This window comes from Fusarium poae, chromosome 2 (genome assembly GCF_019609905.1).
Source record: "Fusarium poae strain DAOMC 252244 chromosome 2, whole genome shotgun sequence".
Taxonomy (NCBI): Eukaryota; Fungi; Ascomycota; class Sordariomycetes; order Hypocreales; family Nectriaceae; genus Fusarium; species Fusarium poae.
Genome location: NC_058400.1, coordinates 7,242,717 through 7,253,814, shown reverse-complemented (window position 1 = coordinate 7,253,814; position 11,098 = coordinate 7,242,717). Strand labels below are relative to the sequence as shown.

At 48.9% G+C, this 11,098-nt stretch overlaps 6 protein-coding genes across 6 annotated transcripts; 4 read left to right on the top strand and 2 right to left on the bottom strand.

The window, feature by feature from the left end:
- Window positions 1-243: 243 nt before the first annotated feature.
- Window positions 244-1,764, top strand: FPOAC1_006476 (uncharacterized protein; the record flags this gene model as incomplete). The annotated part of the gene is made up of 2 exons (XM_044850957.1): window positions 244-290; window positions 339-1,764. The coding sequence occupies 2 exons, from the start codon at window positions 244-246 to the stop codon at window positions 1,762-1,764; spliced, it is 1,473 nt and encodes a 490-aa protein (XP_044709669.1).
- Window positions 1,765-2,641: 877 nt separating this feature from the next.
- On the top strand, window positions 2,642-5,815 carry FPOAC1_006475 (uncharacterized protein; the record flags this gene model as incomplete). The annotated part of the gene is made up of 1 exon (XM_044850956.1): window positions 2,642-5,815. The coding sequence occupies one exon, from the start codon at window positions 2,642-2,644 to the stop codon at window positions 5,813-5,815; it is 3,174 nt and encodes a 1,057-aa protein (XP_044709668.1).
- Window positions 5,816-6,066: 251 nt separating this feature from the next.
- Window positions 6,067-6,835, bottom strand: FPOAC1_006474 (uncharacterized protein; the record flags this gene model as incomplete). The annotated part of the gene is made up of 2 exons (XM_044850955.1): window positions 6,067-6,731; window positions 6,784-6,835. The coding sequence occupies 2 exons, from the start codon at window positions 6,833-6,835 to the stop codon at window positions 6,067-6,069; spliced, it is 717 nt and encodes a 238-aa protein (XP_044709667.1).
- Window positions 6,836-7,622: 787 nt separating this feature from the next.
- Window positions 7,623-8,841, top strand: FPOAC1_006473 (uncharacterized protein; the record flags this gene model as incomplete). Its single annotated transcript, XM_044850954.1, has 2 exons — window positions 7,623-7,704; window positions 7,757-8,841. 2 exons carry the CDS (start codon window positions 7,623-7,625, stop codon window positions 8,839-8,841), a joined length of 1,167 nt encoding a protein of 388 aa, XP_044709666.1.
- Window positions 8,842-9,172: 331 nt separating this feature from the next.
- Window positions 9,173-9,445, bottom strand: FPOAC1_006472 (uncharacterized protein; the record flags this gene model as incomplete). The annotated part of the gene is made up of 2 exons (XM_044850953.1): window positions 9,173-9,197; window positions 9,252-9,445. The coding sequence occupies 2 exons, from the start codon at window positions 9,443-9,445 to the stop codon at window positions 9,173-9,175; spliced, it is 219 nt and encodes a 72-aa protein (XP_044709665.1).
- A 926-nt stretch (window positions 9,446-10,371) lies between these two features.
- On the top strand, window positions 10,372-10,959 carry FPOAC1_006471 (uncharacterized protein; the record flags this gene model as incomplete). The annotated part of the gene is made up of 1 exon (XM_044850952.1): window positions 10,372-10,959. The coding sequence occupies one exon, from the start codon at window positions 10,372-10,374 to the stop codon at window positions 10,957-10,959; it is 588 nt and encodes a 195-aa protein (XP_044709664.1).
- Between the last annotated feature and the right edge of the window lie 139 nt (window positions 10,960-11,098).

Here is an 11,098-nt window from a genome sequence, read left to right as displayed (position 1 = left end):
ACTAAGCAAGGGACCCATCAACTGTGCCTCTAGTATGCATTCAAAAGACAGATGCCCGCTTGCTTACGTGGATGAGATCTCTGATATACAACTCATCCCATTACTTAACTTGTTATGCAAGGCATGACGACACCGCTATAATACAGAAGTCAACTTTTTCTTTCAAGGACACATAAGAAAAGGTTCTCCGCCAGAGTTGCGAACGGCAGTAACAGCTTCGCTCAAGCCAAAAATCTAATCAAAATGACTGCGACCTCAGAATTACAAACAGTGCGACGCCTGGGTCTCTTGTAAGTCATCTCTGCAGTACTTGACTGCAGTACTGACGTGTTGCTTAGAGAGGCTGGCTCGGCTGCTTTCCACCTCATGGGTTTATATCGCTCAGTGGTGGTATCTGCAACGTACAGTATTCCCTCACGCGAGCAGTCCAAAGAAGCCATGCTCGCAGCTCTGGGGGATTTGATTACCGATAACCCAATGCTGCGGGTTGGTATCAAAGATGAGGGTAGCACTGTCGCCTACTTTACTCACATTCCTGAGATGAAGCTCAAGGACTTTGTCGAGTTCCGCACTTCTGGTTCCGATCTTGACTTTAGTAAAGATTTGAAACATTTGCACTGCTGGTGCCATGATCAGATTTTCCAGGATGTTGAGACGAGGCCACCATGGAGGGTGTTTGTTCTTCGACCAGACGGGGAAGCTCCCGCTTTTGAGGCTGTTGTTTTTGCCTTCCATCATTCTCTTATGGACGGAATGGCAGGGCGATTGTTCCATGAGAAACTACTGGCAAAACTGAACTCATTGCCTCCTAACCCATCGCCGCCAGCGGTTCTGTCCTTTCCCGAGTGCCCAGTGCTGCCTGAACCACAAGACAATGTCATCGACTACACGACAACACTGTCTCGTCGATTCTCAGGCCTATGGAATTGGATGCGACCTTCTTTTTTTACACCCACTCACGAAATTTGGTCTGCTGAACCAGTCGAATTCAGTCGTCCTCACAAGGCTCGGTTGGCTGTCGTGGATATTCCTCCCGATGTGATGAAGAGTGTCCTCGCGGCAACTCGTTCCTATAGAACGTCTCTCACAGGCCTGTTGCATGCCCTTGCGCTTGCATCACTATCTCGACGTGTTCCCGACGCACCAGGCTTTACGTCTTCGACACCTATGAGCATGCGTCCGTATATATCCCCTACAGCCGACCCTGAGCTTAAAGAGGCCCTGTTTGGATGCGTGACTGGCACATCACACGAACACCTTTCTGCAGAACTCGCCGCTCTCCGAGACGCAAAGGGCGAGGCACTTGACGATCTAGTCTGGTCACACGCACGAAAGATAAAAGAGGAACTCAAACAAAAATCGTCTACTCTTCCAGCCACTGATGGCCTTAGAGCACTCCGCAGCATCAAAGACTGGACTGAGTTCTTGATTGACAGAGATGGAAGCAAGCGCAGAAGGACCTGGGAAGTCAGCAATATCGGTATGCTAACAGAAGCTGCCGAGAATGGACCCGACAAGAGGACTATATTGCATGCGATGTTTACGAACGGGCCTATGATCTCGAGCGATCCGATGAGTATTAGTGTTGTAAGCGTCAAGAATGGGATGTTGACTTTGGGAATAACATGGAATGATAGCAGTGTGGACGAAAAGCTTATGGAGGGTTTGAGAGGAGATTTGGAGTCTTCCCTAAAGCAATTACATGAGGAAGGCGACTTGTGTATGCACTGGCTGTATGAAGAGGACTCTGAGGATGAGGCTTGAGAAAAGGAACATTGATTGCGTTTAAAATTAGGTGATAAACATACATCGGAGTATAGTTATTTAAAATACAAGAGTTCTCGAATATGCGAGTATACCTAAGTACCTAACTCTCTTCCCCGTTACTGCTAAGAATTATACAATTGTATATTTATGATGCAAGCAATGATTAACGACGAAAACGGGAAGATTATCATTTACCCCACTATCAAAGACGGTAAAGGGACCAGACGCCATGACCAGGGGACCCCCCCATGTCCGGGACCATGGCTCGCTTTCATTTACCGCGACGCGTTAATCCACAACCCGACAAAAACACTTAATCAGTCAATCCCTTTTTTTTGCGCGCTGTTGATGTTTATTTCGCTATTGTTGTACAAACATACGATACCCTTTCCAAGATTTACTTGCTTTACCCATACATACAGTTTTGTATCACCTTTCCTTTCAGCGACCCGTTGCCCGTTCGACTCTTCTGCTACAATCGCTGTCGCCATGCAATAAACGCAACGTCGTCCGACACGACAGATAATGTACTATCGAGAACGCTTGGACTACTACATATAATCGCATACACCTACCTCGCCCGATGGATCGTGACAGGAGTTCGCTGCTCGACCGGTCGAGCCAGCTTGTTGTCAAACAGTCCGGGAGGAAACCACTTTTCGCAAGCAACATACCGCGGGGGAGCGACAGGAACAAGGAAAACGAAGAAGCGGTACAAAACAATTCGAAGCTCGACTATAGTATACGAAGCAATGGATTTAGGCGATCGGTAACTTCGGATGCCGATAGGAGGGAAAGTGTCGGCAGCGTCGGATCTCGCGACAGCAAATTACCTACGCCAAGATTTTCCTCGTCCGCTCGAAAACGACTCTCAATGTCCGATGCTTTCGCTTTAGCTGCCAAAGAAGTCGATGAGGATAGCGAAGGGAGTCAAGCTGTTGATGCGTCACCGAGCCCAGCACCCCGAACATGGCGTGAACGAAACCAAGGAAACGAGAGTCAACTACGACAAGCATACAACCAGAACCAGAGTCACTTAGATACAAAAGCGCCTAACAGGCCTTTTTCGCGAGGCTCGTTCGCAGCCTCAAGAATACCTGAAGCGAAAAATTCCCCTGGCACCGCATCGCCGCGACAGCGCACCTTTTATGGAAAGTCGAGAGCGGGATTGTCGTTTGGGCTTAAGGAGCCCACGCCAGAGATCAATGGAGTACAGGGTGGGAGTCGACCGGGAAGTGCAGCCGGGATACGACGACCAGATAGCGCAAGTGGAATACCACGACCAAACTCAAGCTGGGGATTAAGACATATGCCCTCAAAAGATGATTTGACGAAACAAGGACGCATTCCAGAACTCGTCCCTGGTATAGAGGACCTACTGCCATCAATTGAGGGTCCCGATGCTCAAAACGAACCAGCCAAACCGGAGCCAGCCGAAGCGTCCCCTGAAAAGAGCTTTGCATGGCAGATAGACGACGATTTTACAGCTGGGGAGTTTCAAATGTCGGATAGTCCAAGGATTCGGATGGGCGAGCGTCCATTTGCGAACCGAATCCACTTTGACGAAGGTAGTGAGATCGATATAAACTCGCGGACAAGGGTGGCGCATCCTGGAGCGCGCAACACCAAGCTTGACGAGATTCGATCGCGAGAGGTAAAGGCCGGAAGCGATCTCCCTGTTGAGCCGTGGCGATCACATAACACAAAAATTGACGAGATACGGGCGCGTGAGGAGCAGGTTGAACATCAAATACCTATTCCTGACCGCAATGCGCCGAGACCGAGAAATACCAAATTAGATGCGATCCGACAACGGGAAGTTAATGGTATCCCTAGAAGATCGATGGCGTCGATTAAGTTGGACGAGATCCGAGAGAAAAATGCAATGAGTCGCTCACGTTCACCAGAAGAGAATCGACCGCAGACGAACCGAGGGGTCGTCCCAGAGACAAAGACAAACGTTGAAATTGAGACCCAGGAACCGGCGCCTCGGCCAAAGTCTGCATTCGAGACAGCTGGTGAACGGGTTCCAGACACGCCTGTAACAATATACAAGTCGCAACGAGCAAATGTAGAAGCGCATCAAACAGAAGGAGATGTTTTAAACAACGATCAACAACCTGCGCGACTGGGTCTGTCGCACATGCGTACTGATTCCCGAGACCTGTTGCGACGCTTGGCCAGGGCTGCCAGTTCCAGTCCTGCGCCAGAAACTGAGCCGCGGCAGGTGGCCGACACTGACAAACCCGCATCTGTACCTCAGGATCCCAAACCCGACATCACATCTACAATTTCGCAACCTTCCACCAACAATGGCTTCCGAAGTCGTCAACAACGCAGGAAAGATTCTGATACTAAACCTACTGTTGGATTTACTGGTCTACCTCGAAGTCGTTCTACAGATTCTGTTAAAAGCAAGAAATCCATGAATTCTGATGCCGACCCTACAGCCCGCCTCGAAGCGGAGGCCAGTTTATTTGCCCCAGGCGATAATCACTCTGAAAAGGGATCTGTTAGGGCGCCCTCGCCAGAGCCTGACTCTGACGATGACTCTGAAGATGAGAAGCATGTTGAGGTAACACCTCGGCCGTCCAAGCCAGATCCCTTGACTATGCCCACGCCTAAGATTACGGGCGCATATGTGGAAACGCCTGCGACGGTCAAGGTTGAGAAATTTGAAGTCAAGGACAAACATGAAAAGCCAAAGAGGGAAGAAAAACCGCTGCGACAAAGATCTGCATCGTTCCGTGATAAAAGGACGGATCGTGCGATGAGTGGCAGCGATAGGGACACAGCATCAGATCCGGGGACAGACGACAAACTTGGTACCAAAACTTCGTCGAGTGGGGTGAGAAAGCGGCGCACTCGTTCTCTCTCACGCCGCAGAGGCACACTTAAAAACTCAGCAAGGCTTCCAACAGTCAAGGACGATCTCAAGGAGCTCCAACGCACACATCACATTGAGGATTCCACATTGGATGATCTTGAAGAAGTTATTCTTGGTCGCAGGGCCCCATCTCGACAAGTTGAGGCTCTTCTCGATAAACTACCCCAGGACTCATCCTTTGACGACGACTTTGACTTCGAACTGGAACTTGATACCAAACTCAACACGCGCACCAACCAGATCGACCCCCAGAATAACGATAACTCCGATCTGGACCGACTCACGCGCATGAACAATACACTCAAAAGTAGCCTTTACGGAATTCACACTGCAGCAAGGGGCATTGAACGTCTATCTGACCAGGTCAGCACCAAGAACAAGGCCGCCAACAAAGCAGCAGAAGAGAAAGCTATCGAAGACAAAGCATTAGAAGAAATTGCCACCCAAGACAAACCAACGGCATTGAAGATACCGAAAGAAGAGCCAGTCGAGAAGAATCTCCTCGATATCATCAAGCCCGAGCCGGTCCCTGAAAAAATGGCGGCATTGCACGACAGCCACGGCACAGGCCCCGCCTACATCACGCACCCTGATGCCAAAACAGTGTCGTACATCCAATTTCCCGTCCCACAGCTCTACCGCCGCAAGCCATTCTTCCGCTTCACATTTCTTGGACTCATTCTTTTCATCTTGGGGTCTTGGTATGTTGCTGAGTCCGCCATGTGCGCCCAATTCTGCCGTCCTACTCGCTGCAGCAGCTCTCCCTGCGTCTGGTCTGTCAACGATCCTACCTTTGGCAACGCTATACCTGTGAAGCTGGACCAATGGGCCACGGGCGGTCGCGGACGTATCTTTGCTGAGCAATTCAAGGAGGAGGTTGAGGATTGGTTCGCAGACATGAAGGACACCTATTACGATCGCGAAATCACAGATATCGACATCAACAGACTCTCGTTTGAACAAAAGCGTCAGCATCGTCGACGACTTCGTAAGAAGGGACTTGTTAAGCCTCGAGTACAGACAGCAGAGCAACGGGCCAAGTGGGATGCGTGGCGACAAGCACGACGAGAGCAAGAGCGACAGAACGAAGCACGAGAGATGGGCTATGAGATCTCAGGGGATGAGGATGAAACTGTCGGAGGAGACCAGAGGGTCTGGTAATACCAACCTATCCTCGTTAATCACAGTGGTACATTATGTACTCGAGGACAATTCATATTACTACTAAAAAATATATCCCTGAAGCAGGCGTTTGAATTCGCATTCTCGCATTCGTTTAACAGTAATGACAATAGATGGTGATGATATTTTCAGATGGTATCAACCTCTAGCCCACGTATAAAGAAGTCGGCTCTAAACCGTAATGCATTTTTCCATAACCCAACGCCATGCGCCTACAAAAGACCGGCCTCTTAATCGTCAATGCCACCCCACTCCTCGTCATCCTCCTCATCGCCGCTGGCAGCTTGGACCCATGGCAATCTCTCGTCCTCGTAGCTATCACTTGCACGCGCTCTCACAGGCTTGACAGGACACCTCTTGAGAGCAATTACAACATCTCCCAAGCTCTTGACAAAAGCCTCAGCCTCGGGCTGCTCCAACGCCTTCTCGCGCTCCAACTCGTCAACCCAGATATCCAGCGCATGCAGTCTAATACCCACGGGGTTCTTTCGCAAATCGCCCTCCTTGTCGAAGGGAAACTCGGCCAGAACACCAATAATGGCTTCGACGTCACCATCCTTCCAGTCGCGCTCCCTCAGGAATCGCACGTGCGAGGCGAAAACGCGACGAACGAGAAGAAGAAACTTTTCAAGGCGGAGGACGTCGATGTCGGTCCACTGAAGCCCAAGGACGGTCCAGAATCCGCGCAGCCAGGGGATGGCGCAGACGGGCTTCAGGGTAAAGAGAAGGTTGGCGAGGTCGGTTGCGAGACGCTGCTGGGGGAGGGGACGGTCGGTCATCCAGAGGGCGTAGAAGAGACCTTTCCAGAGCTTCTGGGCGTCGAGGTCGGAAAGGGATGAGCGGGAGGCGAGGAATGTTGTGAGGGTCTCTAGAGAAGCTGTTCGGAGTTTGCGATCTGAGAATATGTTAGCTATATCGTCCAGAAAGAATGAAAAAGAAAGACAAACCGCTTGAAGCGAGGTTGCGAATAAATGGCATTTGAGATTCTTGAGAGGCCATTTTGAGAAAGCTAGAGCGTCAATGGCTCTTTGGATCGGCTCTATGTGCTGTTTATATTATATTCTCTTACAGGGTGGGTTGTCAAAACAAGAGGATGTGGTGATGGTTTGGTTGGTGTTGAAGTTGTAAAAGATGCAACGCCTATAGATTGCTGGACAACTTTTTTTCAAGGTGAAGGGTGGGATGCCGGATCCATGTGGGGGCTTCACCGAGAATTCCAAGTGGGGCCGGCTTTGCTGGGTCTTGCAAGGGACTTTTTTGAGATTGAAAGAAGAGGCAGTTTATTATAGCAAACTTGTATTAAAATATGGAGGAATTTTATGAAGTATCTCCTTGAGGGGTAATATAGGTCTATTTCATTCCCTTGGGTTAACTATACTTTGTCTTAACGTACTCAGGCAGAGTTTGCAGCTGTGTCCAGTAATTACAAAAGTTCGATTTTCCAGCCTCCAGTAATCAGCAAGATTTGACAAACAGATACTGAAAACACCCTTAATACCCAACTTGAACTACTCATTGATATAGAATAATTAATGATCGATATTAGTTTCTATCTCAGACACCCAGGCTCAATCAGCTGTAATTCATATGCTGCAACCACTGGCTTCCAGCGAATGACCCCGCGCGGGGCATCCACATCAACGTTGACCGCGCCCAAAATTTTGAGTGTCTCCATTTCGTCACTTTTCATTCCTTCCATTCATTTCCTTCAACACCCAGCTCTACCTTAACAATCAGCCTTGAGATAAACTCTCACTCCATAAAGATACGAGGAAATCAATACACCATGGCTGAATCATCCACAACCGCTGGCGAAGCCCCTAAGGCAAACTCGCCTCCCGTCGCCATCGTCTGTGTTGGCATGGCGGGTAAGCTACAATCTTGATCGTCGCGCATTTCCATACCTAACCATTCGTCTAGGATCTGGAAAGACTACTTTCATGCGACGCATCAACGCACACCTTCACCAAAACGACACTCCTCCATATGTCATCAACCTCGATCCTGCCGTTCTGTCCGTGCCTTTCGAGTCCAACATCGATATCCGCGACTCAGTCAATTATGAAGAGGTCATGAAGCAGTATAACCTCGGCCCTAACGGTGGAATTTTGACCTCTCTTAACCTCTTTGCCACAAAGGTTGATCAGATCGTCAACCTGCTCGAGAAGCGCGCTCAGCCCGATCCCGAGAAGCCCGACCGCAAGCCCATTGATAGAATTCTGGTCGACACACCCGGACAAATCGAGGTCTTTGTGTGGTCTGCCTCTGGAACTATTCTCCTTGAGTCTCTTGCGTCTTCTTTCCCTACTGTTATCGCCTATGTTATCGATACCCCACGAACTGCGTCCACCTCGACCTTCATGTCCAACATGCTTTACGCCTGTTCTATTCTCTACAAGACAAAGCTTCCCATGATCTTGGTCTTCAACAAGACTGATGTCAAGGACGCTGAGTTTGCTAAGGAGTGGATGACCGACTTTGAGGCTTTCCAGGAGGCGCTACGAAAGGATGAGGAGTCGGATGAGCTGGGTGGTGTTGAGGGCGGTGGCCATGGTGGCAGCGGATACATGGGCAGTCTTCTCAACTCTATGAGTCTGATGTTGGAGGAGTTCTACGCTCATCTCAGCGTCGTCGGTGTGAGTTCACGACTGGGTACTGGTGTGGACGAGTTCTTCGAGGCTGTTGAGGAAAAGAGACAGGAATTCCTACGCGACTATCAACCCGAGCTTGAGCGAAAGAGGGCAGAGCGCGAGGAGCAAAAGAAGGCCACCCGTGAAAAGGAGCTGGACAAGATGATGCAGGGCATGTCAGTTGGCGGTCTACCAGTAGCCAAGGAAGAGGACGATGCCGATGTTGCCAGCGACGATGATGGCGATGATACTGATTCTGACGAGGAGGCCCAGAAGCAAAGTCTGCAGGATCGATACCAGGCTGCCATGGGCGATCAGGATGATTCAGTCATGGCGGACGCAAGTTTCGCCAAGTACCTTCACACCCAGAGGTAATGATAAAAAAGGAAAAAGCATACAGTGGCGTTTCAGGGGGTAAATTTAGGATTTATTATGTTCACTTTATATTTGCAGCTTAGATATTCGCAAGCCGATTTTGAGGTTTGAGGGGGGGACAAAACAAAGAAGTAATCAATCACACAGACTCGAGTCTTTGTCGCGCGGCGCAAACCGTGTCACATTGTCTATTTATTTTCCATTCGACGTAATTCCCAGATCCCAAACTCCCATCTTGGTGAAATCAATATACCTCATGCTTGTTCTCTTGCAAGGTCTTCTTCTTCTTCGTCTTCCTCTTTTCGCTTGGTAATCAACGGTCGTTTATTCTCTATCGGGCTTCGAACTGCACCATACTGCCATCGTAGTTAGTAAGATACACTTATTAAGCAGATTATGGGATGCTTTACCGCTTAGTTCGCTCCTTGTAGAGAATGCGACCGGCGCAGTGAGGGCAGGCGACAAGAGCATCCTTGCCGAGGGTGACGCTGCCACCGCAGTCGCCGCAGATGTAGGACATGACATGGCGAACCTGGTGATCATCGCGGGTACCGCCACGCTGGCCAGCAGAGGCGGTAGGGATTTGGTACTCTTCGCGAGGCATTGTGACGTTGGTTGTGTGGTTGTGATGGTGGGTTGTTGAACAAGATGGGGCGACAGGTAGCTTTTTGGTAGCGAAGGAAAAGATTAGAGACGCTTTAGGCGTGAAGGCGGTGATGGGAAAGTTTGGACGGCAGAATTGGGCGGTGAAGAAGTGCTTTAGCGGGCACGTACCTGCGTATCTCGATGCGATCAACTCATGGAATCAGTGGAAGCTGAGCTTGAGAGGATAAAGGAAATAGACAACCAATATCCCATCACAAGCCAGCATAGAATGCCTGAAATATTTTGTCGTGCATAACATCAGATTCAAGTTTACTATTGAGACACATACTCCAAGAACAGCTAATCTACCTATATGAGGCATACCTAGATACTAACAGCCTACATGAGTCTCCTATGAAGAGCGGAATAACTTTGAGTAATGCCATACTCTCCATTTCTACGATGATATATATTAATGCTGTCAAGCCCTTTCATCAGTGAACAATGAAGTTACTTCAAGTTGAGGCTAAAGACAAAGAGTTCAGTTGCGTTATTCGGCGAGTTTTAGGTAGACATGATTTCGATACTAAACTTGTATCTCATCACAAACATCTAATAAAGCCCTCAATCAGTAGACATCGTGTACATTTTATCATCGCCAATTGTTTCTTGCCAGTCTGATCAAGAAACAAGAGTTTACCTTAGTTGGTAGTAGTTCAAGCACCCCACAGCGACCATATCCACTAACAAATGCACTAAATCGGCCCCGGTCTCGATCCCCAATCCCTGAACATCCCTGGTCAATCATGATTGCATTCATTCATGTTCGATCTCATCTCATCTCATCTCAACCTCGGTTCCTAGATCTTATCAAATCTCTTTTTCATCTCAAACTTGCAACATTATCAATTCTTTCTCTGGCCATATCTCGATACATACTCAACCATGTTTGACCCTACAGCTCCTCCTCCAACAGCAACATGCCCTTTCTGCATGATCTCCTCGGTTTATGAACCATTCGACCCCTTGAATCCACCACCATCAACATCATCACTCATCAATCCCGAGCTCGTATCTCCAGCATCTTTCATCGTTCTTTCAACACCTGTTCTAGTCGCCTTTCTCGATATCTTACCTCTAAGCCGAGGTCATCTTCTTCTCTGCACGCGACCGCATCGACCTAAGTTAAGCGACGTCACGGCTTCAGAATCTGCTCACCTGGGTCAATATTTGCGCATTCTATCAAAGGCCATGGCACGAGCAACTGGTATAGAGGATTGGAATGTGGTGCAAAATAACGGCGCTGCTGCTGCCCAGGTCGTACCTCATATGCACTTTCATATAATCCCGCGGCCAGAAATCAGAGCCAGTGGGCGTTTCAGTGAGAGTTTTACCATGTTTGGGAGGGGAAAGAGAGAGGAGCTGGACGATGATGAGGCAGTTATTTTGGCGGAAGAATTTAGGCAAAGCATCGCTGCTGTGATGAGGGAGGAGGAAGATGAATCTCAAAACGAAGAAAAGGCTAAACTCTGAGTTTAGGATCTACATCGTGTTATCTCATTGGTCAAGCATGGTCTCCAAATGTTATTCCTCCATCACATCTTTGATACCCTTCCTGTAAGTCTTTCTGCCATTTAGTCTATCAATCTATACCAAGTTACTCAAGTTGCCC